Below are 20,303 nucleotides of genomic sequence, written 5' to 3' on the forward strand. Positions count from 1 at the left end.
AAAAACGGAGTGGTGTCCCCCCCACAGCTGTAACCAGCACCAGGCTGAAAGAGCCGGGGCCGGTAATTAAAAATCAGGGAACCCGACAAATAGGGGTTCCCTGATTTTTAACAACCAGCCCCAGGCTCCAGGTCCGGGGCTGGTTCCCAAAATATGGGGGACAAAATGACTAGGGGTCCCCCGTATTTTAAGTACCAGCCCCAGGCCACACCAGACAGCAGGGTAATGTCACAGCCGGGGGACACTTATTATATAAGGTCCCGCGGCCAAAACATTAACCCTACCGACCAGTCAGCCTGGCCAGGGGCCCTGGGGGAGTGGGGATCCCCCCAATAAAGGGGTCCCCCCCCTCCAGGACTTACCTGACCAGGCTGAAGCCTGGTGCTGTCCCCGGTGGCCCTGTGCGGTGGTCACCGGGCTGATTCTGTGGAAAAGAATAGATGAAAACCTATTGTTTAAAACTGTGGAACTATGAGTCCCAGTAAGCCTCCCCCGCAAGCTGGGACTTGGAGAACCACAAGTCCCAGACTGCGGGGCATTAAAGGGCCCGCTGGCACTTGTAGTTCCACAATAATAAAAATAGTACAATAAACACACACTGACACAATGAAAATAAAAGTTTAATACATACATCACACACATACTGATACTTAGCTATCCTGGTGTCCGGTGTCCTGTGTCGTCCTCCAGGTCCATGTCGGTGGTCCGTGTCGTCCTCCAGGTCCATGGCGGTGTCTGGGTCCGAAGAAATCCATGTTGGAGCTTTGGAAGGAAATCCTACTCACCTGGTCCTTTGCTGAAGATGTCTTGTCTTGGTCCGACGTAGTCCAGGTAATCTTCAAGCTGTCGCCGGTCCCCGCACTGTCCGCATTGCACTGAGGAGAGATGCTGAGATATTTCATACTCGGCGCCTCTCCTCAGAATGATTCCATTGGCCGCCTAGCGGCCAATCAGGAGCCAAGAAAGTCGGCTCTGTGTGTCATGTATGTATTGTGTTATGTCTAATTTAAATAAAATTTACCTTTTACAACAATGAATCAAATGTTAGGTTTTAAATAAGCGTGCCCCCAAACAAAGAGAGTACTTTTTTTTCTCTTTTTTGTTTACCTGGTCTTACTGTCACGGGAGCACCTCCACACTATTTATCGGTGCCTAGGCACACAAACCTCAATATTGTGGATTTCTCTTAACCATCCCTGACCAATTTAAAATATCATTTGGTAGGTAATAGTGCACAGGTATCTTGTCCCATTCCCCGCTACCCCATGTTAACAAATGCAGAACTGTACAGGTTGTCATGAGGGTGCTCTACTCGGCTACACAGATTGCATGTTGCCTGTTTGGAGCATCTGCTGCAGCAGTGAGACTGGTTGCAGGCTGCCATTATAGGAACCATGCTAACCAGAAGTAAAACCCCATACACATTATACAATTCCCACCGACGCCAATATTGGCGACATACACACTTGCCAATGCCGGGTTCGTCCAGGAGGAGCAAGGGACATGCTGCTACTGCAGTGTGGCCATCGTTAAGGAGGCCATCCTCCTCTTTATATGTAGGATGAGGGAGGGGGTGTATGGGGCTTTAGTTCCAGGGGGCAGCCACAGTGCCAACCACAGATACATTGGCTCTGTATAACCGCACATGTAGCACACCCCTATTTACGGCCATGGATAGTAGAAAATAAATGAAATAATTGGGATTTTCCTTTTATCTCGGTGTGCTGTTTGTTCCATTATGGAACAGATCTATCAGGTTAGGTAACACGGGAGTAATTACTACAGGCAATCAGTCTAATCACACAACGCTTGCTTATAATCAATGCCCACAAATGATTTCATTAGATTGGTTTTATTGTTTCTAGTGTTATTTGTATAGGTATATGCATTGTTAATTGTGATAATAGAAAGAATGGAAGCCATAAAACTTGTGCTGCCTCCCAGAATGGTAATTATCTCTCAGGTCTTTTGTCTGTGCTGGGAAGTTCTGGTGGAAAGCTTTATGTGCTGCTGACATTGAGAAAGAGTCCTGAAGGTTCAGGAGCGATGTCTGGGGTGACGCCTTTGCAGTGTCACACATGGTTCCTGGTGTCCTTACCATATGTGTGTTGTTGCAGTGGCTCAATAGCACACTGTGATTATTCTGAGCTTCTACAGAACTCGCTTCCAACCTGGTAGGATCATTGTGTGTGAATGGTGTACTAGGACCGAATCTATTGTCAAAAGTCACATGTCGCTCTTGTTTACTTGGATGTAAGTCTTCATAACAGCTGTTTTCCATGTCACAAGATGTTGGTATTGGAGTAATCTGCCTTCTGTATAAAGCATCAGTCTGTTCGGTATCAGTGATTTTGACTAGATTTGGTTCCTTATGTTTCCACTTTGAGGACGTGCATTGTGTGTATTGCTGTTCTGGAGTATAGCAGTTATCCAAGCTGTTACTTGTAGCATCACAATTGCAGTGTGATGGCATGCAGGTCACACATGCTGTGTCCGATTCATGTACATAGTGTGCGTTCTCACTTACTAAATCTACAGATAGATCTTCCTTCACAAGGGGCCGACGCCCTTCTCGTAAACGCGCAATGCGTCCTTCCTGGGGTCGCGCACGCAGAACAGTAGATATAAATGTTGGCTTCTGTAAAATAATCAAAATTTCAAAGTTATTATTTTATTGAAAGGTTTTAGATTGCACTTTCTGCTTAGGGGTTTTAAGGTACAAAGTATAACTAAATAGGCAGGTAGAGTTTTTTGTTTTTATGTTATTACTCAATAGTATTACAAATTTGTTGGAGTATAGAATTATAATAAATTGTACAAATTGCTACTGAACTATTTTATGCAGTTGGTAACCTTTTACAGGCTGTGCTACAAAATGTTAGAACTGATTGTTTGTAATTAGAAACTTCACTTTATCTCTCTCCAAGATTTGATAACTCTGCTTCTTAATGAGTTATAGATAGAGTCAACAATTATGGCTGGCCGTTGATGAGGATGCTGGTGGACAGAATACCCATACCCTCCAACTGTACCGATTTAGCCGGTATAGTACCGTTTTTAAACGGTCTGAACCGGCTAAATCGAAGTGTACCGAATGTACCGGTTTTCTGGTGGCTCCCCCCTCAGCTGTCACAATTGAGGCAGCACAGAGGCAAAGAGAAACAACGGTGCGGTGCTGTCACTGAAGGCGGCACCTGGAGAAGAGGGGCTGGCTGCAGTGCAGAGCTAGGCTTGTCAACTGACAGCACTGCAGCCCATGGTAGTCGCCTCAGCGCACCACGGCCAATCACAGTGCAGGCACTGCGGCCAATCTCAAAACATGGGGTCAGAAACGAATTTGAATCGTGCATACCCGTGATGTTCCTGTATTACAGCAGAAGTCCTGTATGAGGGCACACAACTATTGTCCCATTTGGGTAAGTCTATGCTACAGGAAGGATCAGACACGCGTCTCTGAGGATGTCCGAGCTCCAGCTGCATCTCTCGGTCATACATAGAGGGAGCCCCTGTCACTTTGATCATGCCGGTTACCACCTCACAATCCACACCCCTCGCTACGCTAAGAACTGCTGTGTGCTGGCTGAGCTTGCTACCTTCTTACTTTCCACCAATCAGCATTCAGCAAGCGTAGATGTAATAGTAGTAAGAGTGTCTCATGTATAGTAATATTATAGTTTAAAAGTACCGCCAACAGTTTATTATATAGTTTACGGGGGAAAACATAGCCATGGGCGGTGTAGTAGTTGGTGCAGTGCACAGTACACATGCGGAAAGGGGACGTGGTTTCACCCCTTTTGCCCACGCCCCTTTGTTCATGCCCATGCCCCCTTCCTGAATGTGTACCGATGTCTTCTTTTCAAATGTTGGAGGGTATGAATACCAATGCCAAGATCCCGACAGCTAACATCCTGAATGTAAGACTGGGAGAGTTATGGTCAGGCTGCAGACAGGGATATTACGGTTAGCCTTCGAGGAGGGTGTTAGGGTTAGGCTGCAGGGAGGAGGGTTAGAATTAGTGAGAGGATGAGGAGAGGGCTTATGTTCTTTATAAAGAACTGTTGGTATTCTCACTGTCAGGATGCTATTGTCACTATTCTGACTGCCAGCATCCAATGCTGGGTTATATACGGATGATTGGCAGGGGGATATTGGCGATTAGAATATCAACTCCGGTTAGAATATCGACTCTGATATCCCAATGGAAGGAATCCCGACAGGGGTCAAGTAACTATTCATTTTTTCACCTCCTAGCCCTACCTCCCCTCAGCTTAACCCTAACCATCCCTACTATTGCCTAAGCCTAACCCCTGAAGTCAATAAGGGTTGCTTAATGAATATTCAAGGTACTTGTTAACTATAGCTACAATTTGATTGATTCCTATGGGAATCATCTCCAAATTTTGTATTTAGAAGTTTTAGTAAAATTACCCAAATATCTTGATTATTTTGATTTGCAAACCATAATATTTGAATGTGTATATTATTATTTTGTAACATTTATATAGCGTCAACATATTGCAAAATGCAATACAATAAAATATTTTACTGTTAAGGTAAGATGATGTGTATTAGGACACTACCATAGTACAACAGTTTGGGCTATCCTTTACATATATCTTATATTTTTTTTACCATCCTTTGTTATAGCTTTTTCTCTTTATATCCAACACACAATAATAGTCATATTTTATTACAAAAATCCAGTATGTGAAATCTTTGTTCTTAGAAGTAGCACTTGCTGAGGTAAAAGCAATCAGTAATCTACCCATTCTTGTGTATTCAGTATAAAGAACTGATGCAGCGTTCAAAGAAAGTAATTACAACTAAATTACAATTAATGGATAGCCAGTGTAATGTGAATTAAGCTTAACAATGTAATATATTACTTATACCCCTTTCACATCGCAGCTAATTACAGGGTACAAGCCTGTTTCTTGCCATCTGACCCGGTAATTAGTGTGATGTGAAAGGGGTTACCGGTTACAGTTAACCAGTAGCTACACGGCAATCTGAACCGGGTAAAAAGCAGGGTTCTTACCAGTTCCTTGTCGTGTTGCTGTGCAGTGTGAACGGGTTAAACAGGTCGAGACATTTCCCGTTCACACTATGGAGGAGGCAGGGCTTGGAGCAGTGTCAGCTCTAAGTGCTGCCTCCTCCCCCGGCCCTGGTGATGCGACGATGCTCCGCCGTGCCACCTGATGATGCCATCGAACCGGCAATATTGCGAGTTCTCCGAGGCAATGTGAACAGACCGCACATGAAGGGTTGCACTGGGACTGACCGTTTTTATAAGGTCCTGGTGTGACCCTGCCTTTGCAATCTGAAAACAGCACTAGTGAGTCTGTGTGGAATACCTCTCTCAGTCCAATAAATACAAGTTGCTGACAAAAATAATAGAAACAGACCCTACTTAATTATGGGTGGTATGTTTTTTTGGTGCCTATGTCAACTTAAATCGACATGGACACTTTTATAAGTGTAATGCGTCCCCTTGTATGGCTCGTTTCGCTCATCATGCTTCGGGCACTCCTATATTCTCACTCTATGCCGACTTGGATAGTAAAGTATGAAAAACCACGTTTTTTTTAAAGAAAAAAACATGAAAAACTCATGTTGATTGTTTTCAAGTCAAACTTTCCCATGTTGACCTAATGCTCGTGTTGACCTAATGACCATATGGACCTAATGCATGTCACCCCATTTTAGGTGTTGACCTTGTGACTACTGACCTATAGTGGTCGACCGAATGATTGTCAACCCAATACTTGTAGACCACATCCCAGTTATGTGTGGTAGAGTAATTGGTCCAGATGCACTAATCTTGATAAAATGGATAAATAACCAGCCAATCAGCTCCTACCTGCCATGTAGTCAGGCAGAAGCTGATTGGCTGGCTGTTTATAACTCTCCATTTTGTCACTTTTGAAGCTTAGTGCATCTGGCCCATTGGGCTTTAAGCTTCTTTGGGCCATGGACTTATGTGTAAGAGTAGTTTCTGTGTTGCGCTGCAGAATATGGTGGTGCTAGTTAAATAAACATAAATTAAATGAGTAAAGTGTTGCTTCTAAAGCAGTAGTAGGTCATATACTGTATATGAAAGTGCATTACCATTTCTGCATGTTCATCCGTGCATCCAGTTATTTTGCCAATAAACTTCTCATGAAAATCATCAAGTTGTATTGGGTTCATTTCCCCATTATCTAAAAATTAATAAAATATTTTAATAAAATGTTTGAACAATTAACAACTGCAATAATGAATCAGGGCATCGATTCAAAGGCTGTTTGTTACTGGTTTTCTCAGAACCAGACATTCATCAGTACATTCTATTTTGAAAGCAATGGCTAAACCAGTGGTTCCCAAACTGTGTGCTGTGGCACCCTGGGATGCTTTTGGACCCTTGCAGGGGTGCCTTGGGTTTGTGGCTAAGGACCAATTTAAATTATTATGGTCAATGTAATTGACAAAACCAGTGATTGTGGCTCGCAATCATAAAATGTAGACAAACAGAACCAAACCATGGGCCTTATTCTTGTTCACTCTTTCTGACAAAATCCTTCTTAGATGGACAAAACCATGTGCACTGCAGGGGGGCAGCTGTAAAATGTGCAGAGAGAATTCGATTTGGGTGAGTTATTTTGTTTCTGTGCAGGGTAAATACTGGCTGCTTTATTTTTACACTGCAATATAGATCTCACTTTGAATTAAAACCCCACCCAAATCTAATTCTCTCTGCACATGTTACATCTGCCCCTCCTGTAGTGCACATTGTTTTGTCCATCTAAGAAGGATTTTGTAAGAAAGAGTGAACTAGAATAAGGCCCCATGTCCTTAAACCTAAAGATGATATATACATACAATTTATTTATTTCATATTTTTTTGTTAATTTAACCTTTAGGCATAGGGGTGCCATGGATAAAATTCTTATCCTGTAGGGCATCTTGATACAAAAAAATTACCCTTTTTTACTAGCAAAACAAACTCTTCTTCTAATAGGACATGCATCAGTGTTTGTGTGTGAAGCTTAAATAGCTACTTTTTAAGAAAAGATGCCGTACATCACATGTAAAAACTGGCACATCGAATCGTATGTGAGCCTCCCGGGGAGCTGCCTGGATTTTTGCAACTGCACATGCGCATAGTTATTTATGCGCATGTGCAGCTGCTGTGTGCGAGTAACCACGGCGAATAGATTATTCGCCGGGCACTTGCACACAACAGTGCAGCCCGGGGGAGTGGGGCGGTGTGCCGGGGGATTCACCCATGAGAACGGCCAGCATTTCATGAGCATTCCCATAAAAACGCTAGGCGTTTTCATTGTGATTCCCCAATTGACACACGTGCAGGGGGCGGGCAGCTGACGTCAGCAGATGTCAGCTTCCCGCACAGGGCGCCCGCAGATCAGAGACACTACAGAGGTGTCTCAGGTCTACGAGCGCTTCCAAAATAATGTGATGGTCGTCAACTATCAAATGATTTTTCCCTGCATGCAAGGCTACAAATGGATGATTATGCAAATCATCCATTCGCCTGCCTGTGGGGGATAGCAGCATGTGAGGGGGGAGGCGGGTGGCCTCCCCACGTCTCCCCCCTAGAAATTTGCAGCCTTGCGAGTCAACAAGAATAACCTCCATTGTTTGGCGCATTTGTTCTAACAGTTTCCCAGATTTTTCATGCATGTGCAGCTCATCTACAATGTTATGTTCAGTTTTTAGAAAAAAATTATAATTATTATTATTTATAGAATAAAAGTTTATAGAAATCAACTGCATATTATTGCCTTAGAGACAGAAACGTGAATATTTGGCTTACCCGTAAAGCTGCGCTTATATGAGGTTACCCATTGGGATTTCATCAGATTTCTCTGTAAATTCATTGTCCTCTCAGAGAGTGCTTCTTCAAGTGACTTGTTTACAGCATTGGGCGCCATAGTTTTCGGGGGAATCGGGTAGTAGATCTGGGCATTTTCAGGATTAAATTTGGGGACCTGTAGAAATTATAATAAAATATTTGTTACCAATGTTTAAGGTTTTTTTTTTTTTTAATTGACACTTCTAGAGCGAAGTAAATAGAAAACACTGGTTGTACTCCATATGTACCCTTTTATTAGGGTTATTCCTTTCATAAGACTAGACAATTTATGGTGCCACAAATAATAATTGTGGAAATTAGACAATAAAATGCTAATTTTCTCTAAACAGTTTTAAACTAAATGAAATTGTAATGGGAAAACCTTTGACTTTTACAAATAGATTTGAGGATGAATTTATAATTTAACAGCCATACACAGGAGAGGAAAGTAGCCCACAGTTAAAGTTATAAGTCATACTGTATGTACCTACTTTACTGTCCCCTCCTCCGGCATATACAGTACCTTACAGCAGTGGTTAACATGACAGGGGTCCCGTAGCATCCTCCTGCTCCTTTGTACATGGGGAGAAGCAGTATCAAGAACATAACAGTGCTGATACCTCGTCTTCCCCATAATGACCCTTTGTACAATTAGAAACTGTCTGCTGTATGGGGGCGGCCATTTTGTGGTGGTCCTCAGCAGAAGAACGGAGCCGCCGGAACCAGCGCGAAAGGTAAGGGGGGGATTGGGGTGGGGGGGGGCTGGTTTGCATGGGCGGCGGGGGGCGCCCAAAACGTAGCTACGCCACTGGTAATAGTGTTAGAGTAGTAGTGTTATGGGTTAAGATTAAGGGCGAGGGTTAGGGTAATGGTGTTAGGGGATTAGTGTTAGGGGTTAGGATGAAGAGGTGTAGCAAGCAACCCGAGCACTGCAGTTCTCACTAGGTCCTAGAGAGCAGCCTAGTTTGCCTGATAGTCTGCTTACTATGCAAGAGACTGGGTAGGTGTATTGCTAAAGTTGACACTAAGGTGGTTGCGGATTGAAACGTGCTCCTGGGGCAGTCCCTATAACATGTCAGACAAACATCTTGGTCCACCTAAGGGGAGGAAGACATGCAAAATGTGCTGCTGTAAAATAAAACGCACATGGGTCATAATCACAGCACTATGACTGCGGAGCAACACATCCACTGTATTACTTTGTGTCTTTCTATCACTTTCCTGATGTGGTCTGCTAACTGCTATAATTATTCATGCCAGTGAGAGGGAATCCGTACTTTGGGTCAACATGCATTAGGTAGAAAGTTAATAGATTGATCACTATTGGTCAACATGCACAAGGTTGACATTTACAACAGGTCGACAAACTCCAAAAGGTCAAGATGACAATGGCTGATACACAAATGGTTCGAGGAATTCTTGGCAAACTTTTTTTTCATCTTTGAACTTTTTCATACTTTATCATCCATGTGGACTACAGTCGGGTATGGTAAAGTGTGGTGAGATTAGCGGTGTGTTTTACAAAATAACACACACACACAAAAACATGAAAAACTCATGTTGACCAAGTCACATGTCAAGCATCTCTGCGATGTCTCCGTGCGAACCCCTTCCCATGTATACACTGTGCATGTCAACCATTTGGGGTTAACCCAATTCCCAACCACAATGATCCACACCCCAATGAGTGGTGGATAATGGTGACATCAAGAAAATAAAAAACAAGAAAAGAAAATAAAGAAATAAAAAGAAAGCAAAAGAAAAAGGAAAGAAAAAATAAATAGAAGCAGAAAAAAATGAAAGAAAGAAAGGAAAGAAAGAATGAAGGAAAGACAGGAAAGAAAAAAAAGAAAGACACCATTTATCAAACAATAATTGCGGTCTTGAAAACATTCCTATTGGGGGCTAGCTGCACATGTTATGTATCCCTTAAATGTAAGAAGAAGGGTTTCTCGGCAGGTATTGGTGTTGGAGATACGTGCTGCAGACCCTACATTGACACCACATCACTAATAGATTTGTATGGGGAATGCAGTGTTGGTAGATTTACCAATATCGGTAATGCAAAATATTTCTAATATTGGCACCCGGCTATGTACTACAGATGTAGTCACGGGATGTAGTTTCTAGCAGGGTTCCCCAGGAGGGATACGATCATTTGGTCTACAGCATGATGGTCGACAAGCATTGAGTCGACACCAATAGGTCGACATGGGGATAGGTTGACATGGCTTTAGGTCGACATGGCTTTAGGTCAACACAAGCATTAGGTCGACAGTGTCTAGGTCGACGGTCAAAAGGTCAACATGGGGTTTTTCACTGTTTTTGGACCCAACATGTGCCGACAGGCGGTATTTCATGCCCAACCATCCACTACGGCAGGAGTGGGCAATAAGCGGCCCTCCAGATGTTGATGAACTACATATCCCAGAATGCATTGCCTTAGTTTTGCTATTTAGCCGTGCTGAAACTGGTGAAAGGCATGCTAGGATGTGTAGTTCATCAACAGCTGGAGGGCCGCATATTGCCCAGCCCCTGCACTAGGTCATGGTGGGAGAATAAAATAGTGCGCCGAGCGTAGCAAGGCACTGTGCCCGAAGCATCGCGAGCCATGCCAGGGGATGTGGTGCACTTCAAACTTTGTTCATGTCGACTGTGTCACCATTCGGGTAAAAACAGTGAAAAACCTCATGTCGACCTTTTGACTTTTGACGAATCATTTCGACCTAGAAACTGTCAACCTAATGCTTGTGTCGACCAAATGACCTGTCGACCTAATGATTGTGTCCTAGACCCATTTCGACCTTGTCCCATGTCGACCTAATGGTGTTGACCTAATGCTTGTCGACCATCAAGCTGTAGACCAAATGATCCACACCCCCCCAGGAACCCTCTGCTGGAAATGGTCTCTGTGCAGAAGCTCAGGCTGATCACTTGTGCCCTTATCTAGGGCAAAAAAAATGGCACTCCTAAGTTGGGCAAGACATTCCTTAAACATTCTGTCTGCTTTTCCTAACTAGCCGAGACTACAAGGACATGTGATCATATACACTACATATGTGATGTGCATATTAAGTAATATTTCATTTTAAAAGTTTTTCCCATGCATGCGCACAGCATCTATTCATCACAGAGCAGAGAGGGTCAGGTGGTCTCCCAACTGCCCCTTCCTTTGAACACTGCTGCCCGCAGGTAGGACAGCGGAACAGTCGCACACAAAAAAGCAACTGTCCTGCAAGAATTGGGGCAGTTGGAAGGTATGGCACTAAACTATACTGTATGAAGCTCACATTACTGAATTGATATTTGTCTTCAGACAGTGACAGTTAAGGATATTCTTATTTGATTTTTAAAGGAAAAAGCTATGGAGCTTTCTTTCTTCTTTTTGTATTTTTGTCTGTTTTTATTTCTATGGTAAGTGATTATAACACTGTCCTGACACTATGATAACTTATTTAATACTTGTTCAAATTGGGTAATGTGAAACTAACAGTTATTACTCAGCCACATTTCTATGGTTTTGATGTAACTCAAGTGCACAGCTGCGGTTTCTCCTGGCTACTGTTACAGAGCTAGGTGTTCAGAATCATGAGATGCATCTGACACCTGCATTTGTAATATATGCAGTTTAAAGCTCTGCACAAACCCCGGGGCTTAGGTGTGACGAAACACCTCCCCATGTATGCAGCAGGCCAGGACTACCAAACATTGAGTTATGTCATTTATTTATTAATAGATTTTTTGCCTATATTTATTAACAGTTATTTGCACTTGATTGCACACCCATATCATGCAGTTCTGTTCCAGAGAATGCTTACATCAGCCCTTGTGCCATTGGAGTTTGCAGTCTATGCAGCCAATCCAATTGTTGCCGAAGGTCTCGCCTATGGAAGTTAGGGCCCGATTCAAATCTGCTTGCTGAGCTACGAGTGTTCTGAGCCCAGCAAGCAGGTTAACGCCGCCCTGCCAAACGCAAACCCCCCCAGCCTTCAGTTCTACAAACGGATGTGTATGGGTACAAATCCATTTGCCAGTGCCCGCACAGGGGAAAAATCATTCATTGGGTACTTCCTATTCAATGATCTGTCCTCCTCTCCCTGCAACTCGCAGCCACCGCATAACCCACAGTCACTCGGCGGCTACAAGGAATTCAGAGTTTTCCAGGCGGGCACCAACGTCAAATGAACATCTGCCTTGTGTCGGCACTCCCTCACTGCACTGGCTTCATGGGTTTAATTCTAATAAAGGTCATCTGTGCATAACTACTACTGTATGTTCTCCCCAACTTTGTGTGGGATTCCTCCATGTGCTCTGTGTATCCTCTCACACTCATTCAATAACTTTAATAACTGACATAACAAATTACCACAGTGTGTGCGTCCTATGGGCGCGCCCACCATTTTTGTGTGCACGGCTCTGAAACACCAGGGGGTCCACCCTGGCACACCCACAAACTGTCAATCAGGCTGCAAGCACCTTGCAAACACAGCCAGGCCCTGCACAAGTGCGTTACAGAAAATGCGGATGCGCGTGACCTCTCCATCGGGCAGGAGCTGAATTCGGACCTGTGTGAGCTGGTCTGAGCCTCACTTTATGGCAGGGCTGGGCAACACTGGCCCTCCAGATGTTAATGAACTACACATCCCAGGATGCTTTGCATTAGTTTTGCTATGTGGCCATGCTGAAACTGATGCAAGGCATGCTGGGATGTGTAGTTCATTAACATCTGGAGGGCCGGTGTTGCCCAGCCCTGCTTTATGGCAACTTAGACTCATGGTGTGGTCTTGGGGTGTAGTCGGGCTAAAAGGGGTTTACAATGCGGTTCAAGTGCCAGCAAATCTGCATAATTAAAGAGGCAATTTGCACCCTATTGACCTCTATACTTCCTAGGTCATATACCAAGGACGCACACACTGTGGTAATTTGTTATGTCAGTTATTAAAGTTATTGAATGAGTGTGTGAGGATACACAGAGCACATGGAGGAACCCCACACAAAATTGGGGAGAACATACAGTAATAGTTATGCACAGATGACTCTTATTAGAATTAAACCCATGAAGCCAGTGCAGTGAGGCAGCAATGATAACCACTGTCCACCTCTCTGACCCTATTCGTAATGTATCAGCTTTGTGTTTATGGATTTTGTGTTATACAAATCATTATGTCCGGCAGATGCACAAGTCACAGTGACTGTATAATCACTAATGAAGTGAGCACACATACAAACTTTTGTACCTGTGCTAACAGAAAATGGAGGTTATTCTGGTTGACACGCAGCACTGCGAAGTTCGCAGCGCTTCGTGTCACTGGGTCATTACCATGGGAATGCCCAGCATTTCATGGGAACATCCATGAAATGCTGGGCATTCCCATGGGTGCGACTACCTGATGCTGCCCCACCCCCCGCCCGCAATGGTGGGTGCGAGTGACCGGCGAACATTCTGTTCGCCATGGCCGCTTGTACCCTGAGCATGCATATGCGCAGAAATGGTGCGCATGGACCAGAATAAGGTTCTAGCTTTCTTTAAACAGTTATTTTACCTTCCTACAGAGACCTGCACAGAGGGAGTGATAGAATGCTGGTGTATCTAGTATATAGTAATAAAGAAACATGACACTGTGGCCATGAAGTCTAATAGCTAACCTGCAATCTTCATAAGATCACAGCCAGAAGCCCTGTAAAGGAGGAATGCAGCACGTACTCCAGAAGATGACTCATTAGCTTGTATCAAATACATGTATTTTGCAGCTAAAAACAACCTGACAGCAATAAAAATGCTAGCCTGCTACAATATTGAGGTTGCCATTTTATATATATATATATATATATATATATATATATATATATATATATATATATATATATATATATATATATATATATATATATTTGTAAACACTGCTAGTGCATGCATGAAAATGTAAAACATTATTAAACGGTAGAAAATACACCATAGTTCTGTGCAGTGTAATGTAACATATTTAGGTACTTGTTTCCTAGCATGGCGCCACCGATTTTAATTGTATTGATCGGGGCCGTAAAAATCGCGTCCATCGCATCGCATGCCAACCAAATCGCATGCGATGCGATCGACGCGATCGACCCGATTTTTACATTGGAATCAATGTAAAATGTTCCCTGAGACCCCAATTTTACATTGATTTCAATGTAAAAAGCCCCAAAACCCCCCCATTTAGATAGGAAACCCCCCCCCCTGATGGGTGAAATGTCCTCCATTGTTAACGCCACCCCACTATTGACGCCATCCCGAAGCGTGGCGAGCGTAGCGAGCCCACGAGGGGCGGTGGTACGCGTCCTCTGACCTTTTCATACCCCCACTATCTACATCGGCGTGGAGTTGATTTTATATAGTGTGGCGAGCGCAGCGAGCCACCGAGCCCAAAGCGTGGCGAGTGGACGCGCATAACTTCACAGGTATACACGTCCCCTCGCGGGGCTCGCTGTGCTCGACACGCTTCGGGCTCGGTGGCTCGCTGCGCTCGCCACACTATATAATATCAACTCAACGCCGACGTGGATAGTGGGGGTATGAATAGGTCGGATGTCGTGTACCGCCGCGCCACGCGGGCTCGCTGCGCTCGCCACGCTTCCGGTTGGCGTCAATAGTGGGGTGGCGTTAACAATGGGGGGGGCATTAACCATACTTTATAACCATATACAATGAGAAATTGGCCATATTGGCCCATTTCCCATTGTTCCCTATGTAAAATCGAGTTGATCGCGTCGATCGCATTGCGGCCCATTACAATGGGCCGCGACCGACGCGATCAACCCGATTTTAACTTTAAAAAACATTTAACATTGTTCTCTATGGCAAAATCGCGTTGATCGCGTCAGTCGCATCGCGGCCCTTTATAATGGGCTGCGATGGACGCGATCAACACGATTTTGTCTTTACCGGCAAATTAAGCTGGTAATTAACATAAAATCGGGTCCATCGCAACAATCGCATGCCTTAAGTACCTTAATTAAAGGCATGCGATCAACCCCGACGGACGCCGTGCTAGGAAACAAGTACCCATATTTATAATGCATAATGTAAGTGCACTGGTGTCTGGAAACTAATCCCTTGCGGAGTTGGTGGGGCCCACAGGAAGTGGGGCCCACCGGGGGTTCCCCTATTCCCCCCGTGGACCAGTCCAACCCTGCATATTACTATTCCCCATTGATGTCCACTTGGAGAGTAAATTAAGCAAATGTTGGAAAAACATGTGAAAAACCCAAAACATGGGTTAACCATATATGTGTTGACCTTTGTCATGCCGACCTTTTGAACCTGCCGACGTGCTGTCGATGCTAATGTTTATGAAATATTGACTATCGACCAATACACTGTTGACCTATCATCCGGATATCAGCCTGCAAAGTGAGGCTTGTGGTTCCTGGCGTTACATAGCTTTGGTAAAATCATCTTGTGCATAAAAGGGAAACCAGACAACAACGTTTTAGACCTCATAGAGATCTCTTGGAAGGTCATGTATTTATAGGGAGCATCCCCCCAGAATATTCAGAAAGACATGTCACTAAGGCCCTTATTCTGATCGGTGCGGCCGGATCCGATTATGCGGCCAGGACCGTGCGTGCGAAACCCCGCCTTCCATACGGATCGCCAACTCCGTCCGTACGCGGTAAGAAGCTGGCCGAACGGACCGCACGTGTATTTTTCACGGAATACGCCTCCTCCATCTCAGGGAACCTCCCCCATCATTCGATGGTCGCAGACCATCGAATGCAGGACCGAGTGCTCCACCAGCTCCCGCAACCTCAGACCACACGGACATTTTTCCGTGCAAAAGCAGGGATCTGGGCGGGCAGCTGACATCCGGCGATGTCATATGTCCGCCCCCTACACGTGTGTCATGGCCGCATTACCATACGTACGCCCAGCGTTTGCATGGGAACGCCCATGAAACGCGGGGCGTATGCATATGGTAATGAGCCCAAATAGCCCTTCACGCCCCTCTCCACCCCCTGTTCGGAGTGTTCACATATCATGCGGGATTTGGCCGTACGCCCCGCTCGCACATGCGCAGAGACGCCTCTGCACATGCGCAGACACAAAACATCGGCGGGCCGAACGCACGCGGATATATCCGCACCGACCAGAATAAGGGCCTAAATGAGATTGTCAGATATACCATGCCATATATAGGGAACATACGTGACTGTATCCTTGCTGCCCTGGCCATGTCAGTGCCGCCTTTTGTGAATCAGAAGGAAGGGAAATGATCTCATGCCTGTAAGGATGTCCTGAGGAAAGAATAAGAACAAGAAAATAAGCGCACACTCTCTTCAATACAGAAGTACAACTTAATTCCATGTGATAAATGAGACTGGTCGGAACCTAAGCAGGCATAGGGGCACTGCCTTTGTTTGAGGTGGTATGGGCGGCATTTTTTCATATCAAATTTATAATGTTGATAACTAGTTTCATACGATGGAAGAAAACTAATTATCTGAATAGTTGTCCACATTGTGGAAACCTCTATAAATCTTATGCCGCCACCTAGGGATTGCCTAGAGCAGTCATGTCCAAACTGTGGCCCTCCAGCTGTTGTGAAACTACACATCCCAGCATGCCTTGCCATAGTTTTAACATTCCCTAATAACAAAACTATGGAAAGGCATGATGGGACTTGTAGTTTCACAACAGCTGGAGAGCCATAGTTTGGACATGCGTGGCCTAGAGGCTAGAGGTCTACAAATGTTACTTCACAAAACCGCTTTGGAAGGTGAGTATTTACAGTCTAAATAAACTATTAGTCCTTGGGGAGAAAGGGGGGCGGGGGTGATGCCAGAGTTCCAGGACAGGTTTGCTTTGGGGGTGTATCTTATAGCAATAACCACGTCCCATTTTCAGACCTCCAATTCAATTGGAAAACCCTGTGGCTGCTGGGAAAATCCTACACCACAGGGTTTTTCAACTTTCCACCGTCAATTGAATTCCTCCTTTATCGTTGCCAAATTACAGATGCCATTGCAGTTTAGGGAGACTGGGGCATATACTTGTATATGTGCCTATCAGTAGATAGTATTGACCTATGATTTAAGCTACAAGAAGATGACCATGACAATAGGTGTGCATGCTGCCGATGAAGAGACGGTGCAATTCTTCATGGGTGCATAATTTTTTTTAATGCAATTTAAATTTTTGGCACGAGAAGATATCATTATTTACATAGCCACCCCTCTTCATCTTACATTCATTCTGCACTTCCCTTTGTTTTTTATTGTATGGGATGAGAATATGCAGCATTTGCATCTGATCTTTAAAGGCCATCCAGTATTGACTAGTGATAAGCGCGTCAAGATTTCTGCAATCCGGACACTATCGAACAGTTGAATCCGTGCTGCGATCTAAGCATTGTTTGGGTTTTCCACCAGGCTCAGATTGCAGAACGAGTCAAAAAACGTCATCATCCAGGTGCTGCATTCTCACGAGATCCGGACTCATATTATTCCCCACAACGTGCTGCTATCTTCACTCAGGCATTGGAGTGGGTTGAGGGAGGTTGTGTCTCTGTGTCTCTCTAGGAAGCTGATGTGGGATGTGACCTGGTCGCATTGGTGGTGTCCTGTGGTGTCCTGTGCAGTCCAGTGCTGTGGTACTGTGCTGTCTGCTGCCAGTGCTGGTGTCCTGTACTGTCTAGTGCTGGTGTCCTGTACTGTTGTATAAGTCCAATGCAGTGGTGCTGTGCTGTCTATTTCTGCCGTTAAGTCCAGTGGTGCTGCCGTTAAGTCCAGTGGTGCAGCTGACAGCGGTATAACTCCAGTGATAGTCCAATGGTACTGCCGTTAAGTCCTGTTTTACTGCCATTAAGTCCAGTGGTACTGCCGTTAAGTCCAGTACTGCCGTTAAGTCAAGTGGTACTGCCATTAAGTCCAGTACTGACGTTAAGTCAAGTGATACTGCCGTTAAGTGCAGTGGTACTGCCATTAACTCCAGTAGTACTGTCGTTAAGTCCAGTGGTACTGACGTTAAGTCCAGTACTGTCATTATGTCCAGTGGTACTGCCGTTAATCCAGTATTGCCGTTAAGTCAAGTGGTACTGCCGTTAAGTCCAGCGGTACTGCCATTAAGTCCAGTGTTACAGCCAACAGCCTACTAGCCTATGGCACTTGGTGATGTGTGTGAGAGTGCTCCCATTGAAATGCAACCGGAGGGCCATCCGTGAAACACTCAGACACTCCGATTGGGGATTAGTGGTGGAGGTGCTGTATTCAGCTCAAGTCAACCCCGCCTCCCTCCCCCCCTCCCTGGAAGACTTTTCACTGATAATGCAATGCATGAGGCTGATTCAGTTGATCTGGCTGGGGAAAAGGAACAACAGTAGTACAAACACCATGTGCATAATGCGTAATACAGAACTAAAGCACACGCTGTGGTTCCTGCACATGGAATCGCACAAAAAAGGTTCTATGGAAACAGGTTCTTTTATGTATGTTTAGTTTTATTAAATATAACTTTCAAAAATATTTCAATAAAAGATAAAAATAATTTACACTGTAATCGAACACAAGTTTCCAGCATGCAGAGCGGTGCAGTTACCCACTAGCCTACACCGCCTGGTGATAGCAGCTACTTTAGTGCAGGGCAGGCAGGACCAAGTTTGGACATTTGGTCCGGACTTAAGGACCTGGCAACATTTATGACATGTCTCCTGTCACTGCATATGATGCTGTCACCATTGACAGAATGGTGAAGGATTGTATGGGTGACAGCATTCAAGTAGGCATGTCAGACAGTCCGTACCTGTACTGGCAGGAAAAAAGGCAATTTGGAAGCCCCTGTACAAACTGGCTTTATATTACCTTAGTTGCCCCCTTTCCAGTGTGTACTCCAAAATAATTTTTAGTGTAGCCTGGAACCTTGTCAGCAATAGACGTAGGAGGTTGCTTCCACAAAATGTGGACAAGATGATGTTCATGAAAATGAACTGTCATTACAGGAAGACCAGCATCCACAAAGTACACAGAGAACTGTAGTGGTGGATTCCAGCGGGGACAATTGAATACTCTGTGAGGAGGATGAGGATGGGGATGCAGTTAAAATCCCGGCGGTCGGGATCCCGGCGTTCAGAATCCCGACGCCGGAATCCCGACCGCCGAAATACCGACACATTCTCCCTCCTGGGGTGTCCACGACACCCCTGGAGGGAGAATAAATTAGCGTGCCGAGCGTAGCGAGGCATCGGGCCCGCTGCGTGGCGAGCGCAGCGAGCCCACAAGGGGGGGCGATCCACGTCCCCCCCTTGTCGGCATTTCGCTGTCGGGATTCCGGCGTCGGGATTCTGAACGCCGGGATCCCGACCGCCGGGATTCAATACTGAATCCTGAGGATGTACACGACATTGAAGGAGGTTAGGAATCGGAGGATGAGGAGGAGGACAACATCTTGCCTCAGTAGAGCCAGCTTGTGTAGATTAATTGCCAGCTTATTTTGTGGGGGCCCAAACGATTCAATCATTTCAGCCACAGTCATGTGGCAGACCCTGGCACTGAAATGATTGGTTTGTTAAAGTGTGCGTGTGTTGTTTACACAACATAAGGGTGAGTGGGATGACCCAAGGACAAATCCAACTTGCACCTCTTTTTTTTTTGCATTGTGTGCTCTTTGGGGCCTAGTTTTTCAAACTGCCATCCTGTGTGCTACTGCAGTGCCACTCCTAGATGAGCCACGTGTTGTGCCGCCGACTTGTGTCGCTTAGCACAGTCATCCAGCTACCTCGGTGCAACCTTTTGCCCTAAAAACAATTTTGGGCATTATTCTGCTCGGAGCGGCCAAACGTGCGTACGTTCGCCATTACCGCACGCTAGCCGTACGCGGCCGTTAGGGTTAAGTCCACCCACAAATCAGCCGCTTACGTACGGGCAGAAATAACGTAGAAGGGGAGTGGCGTACAAATGAGCGTACGGCAACGTACGCGGCCGGCCCAGCCCTTACACTCCGACAACTGGCGTACAACTGAGCGTACGGCAACGTACGCGGACGTCTTTCGTCCGTCTTCCCACCGACTTCTTGCGGAGATCTGAGCGTACGCCAGCTTGCACGCACGGGTCCCTATTGTTTTCAATGGAAAACACAAGTTATGTCACCGCTCGTGAGAGTGAGCGTACATCCGTGTACGCTGGCATACCCTTCACATATATGGACCTGCAAATCTTCCCTTTCAACTACAAATCTCACAATTGATTAATTAATCTATTTGTTATTCAATTATTGTTTTCTATTAACTCAATTGTCTACCTCAATAAAGACCTAATAAAACTACATTTGAACCCTCATTACATGTACATTTGTTATGTTCTAATGTGGCATTTTAATCACTATCTATGTGTCCCCATATTGCTGTTATTTTTACATCAAGTAATGTTGGTGTTTCTGTATATGTACTAAATTATGTCCATAATTACTTTGTCCACAATG

The 20,303-nt window shown here is 45.0% G+C and overlaps 1 protein-coding gene across 1 annotated transcript in view; it reads right to left on the bottom strand.

Annotated features, from left to right (window-relative positions):
• Positions 1–1,891: 1,891 nt before the first annotated feature.
• Positions 1,892–20,303, bottom strand: part of SPMIP4 (sperm microtubule inner protein 4) — a 55,122-nt gene continuing 36,710 nt past the window's right edge. The window contains exons 6-9 of the mRNA XM_083145224.1: positions 16,038–16,126; positions 7,814–7,988; positions 6,109–6,200; positions 1,892–2,638 (exon numbers count right to left, since the gene is read on the bottom strand). Coding sequence (XP_083001350.1) covers positions 1,892–2,638; positions 6,109–6,200; positions 7,814–7,988; positions 16,038–16,126 — 1,103 coding nt within the window. The remainder of the gene's footprint in view (positions 2,639–6,108; positions 6,201–7,813; positions 7,989–16,037; positions 16,127–20,303) is intronic.

This window comes from Crinia signifera, chromosome 5 (genome assembly GCF_055691185.1).
Source record: "Crinia signifera chromosome 5, ASM5569118v1, whole genome shotgun sequence".
Lineage (NCBI taxonomy): Eukaryota > Metazoa > Chordata > Amphibia > Anura > Myobatrachidae > Crinia > Crinia signifera.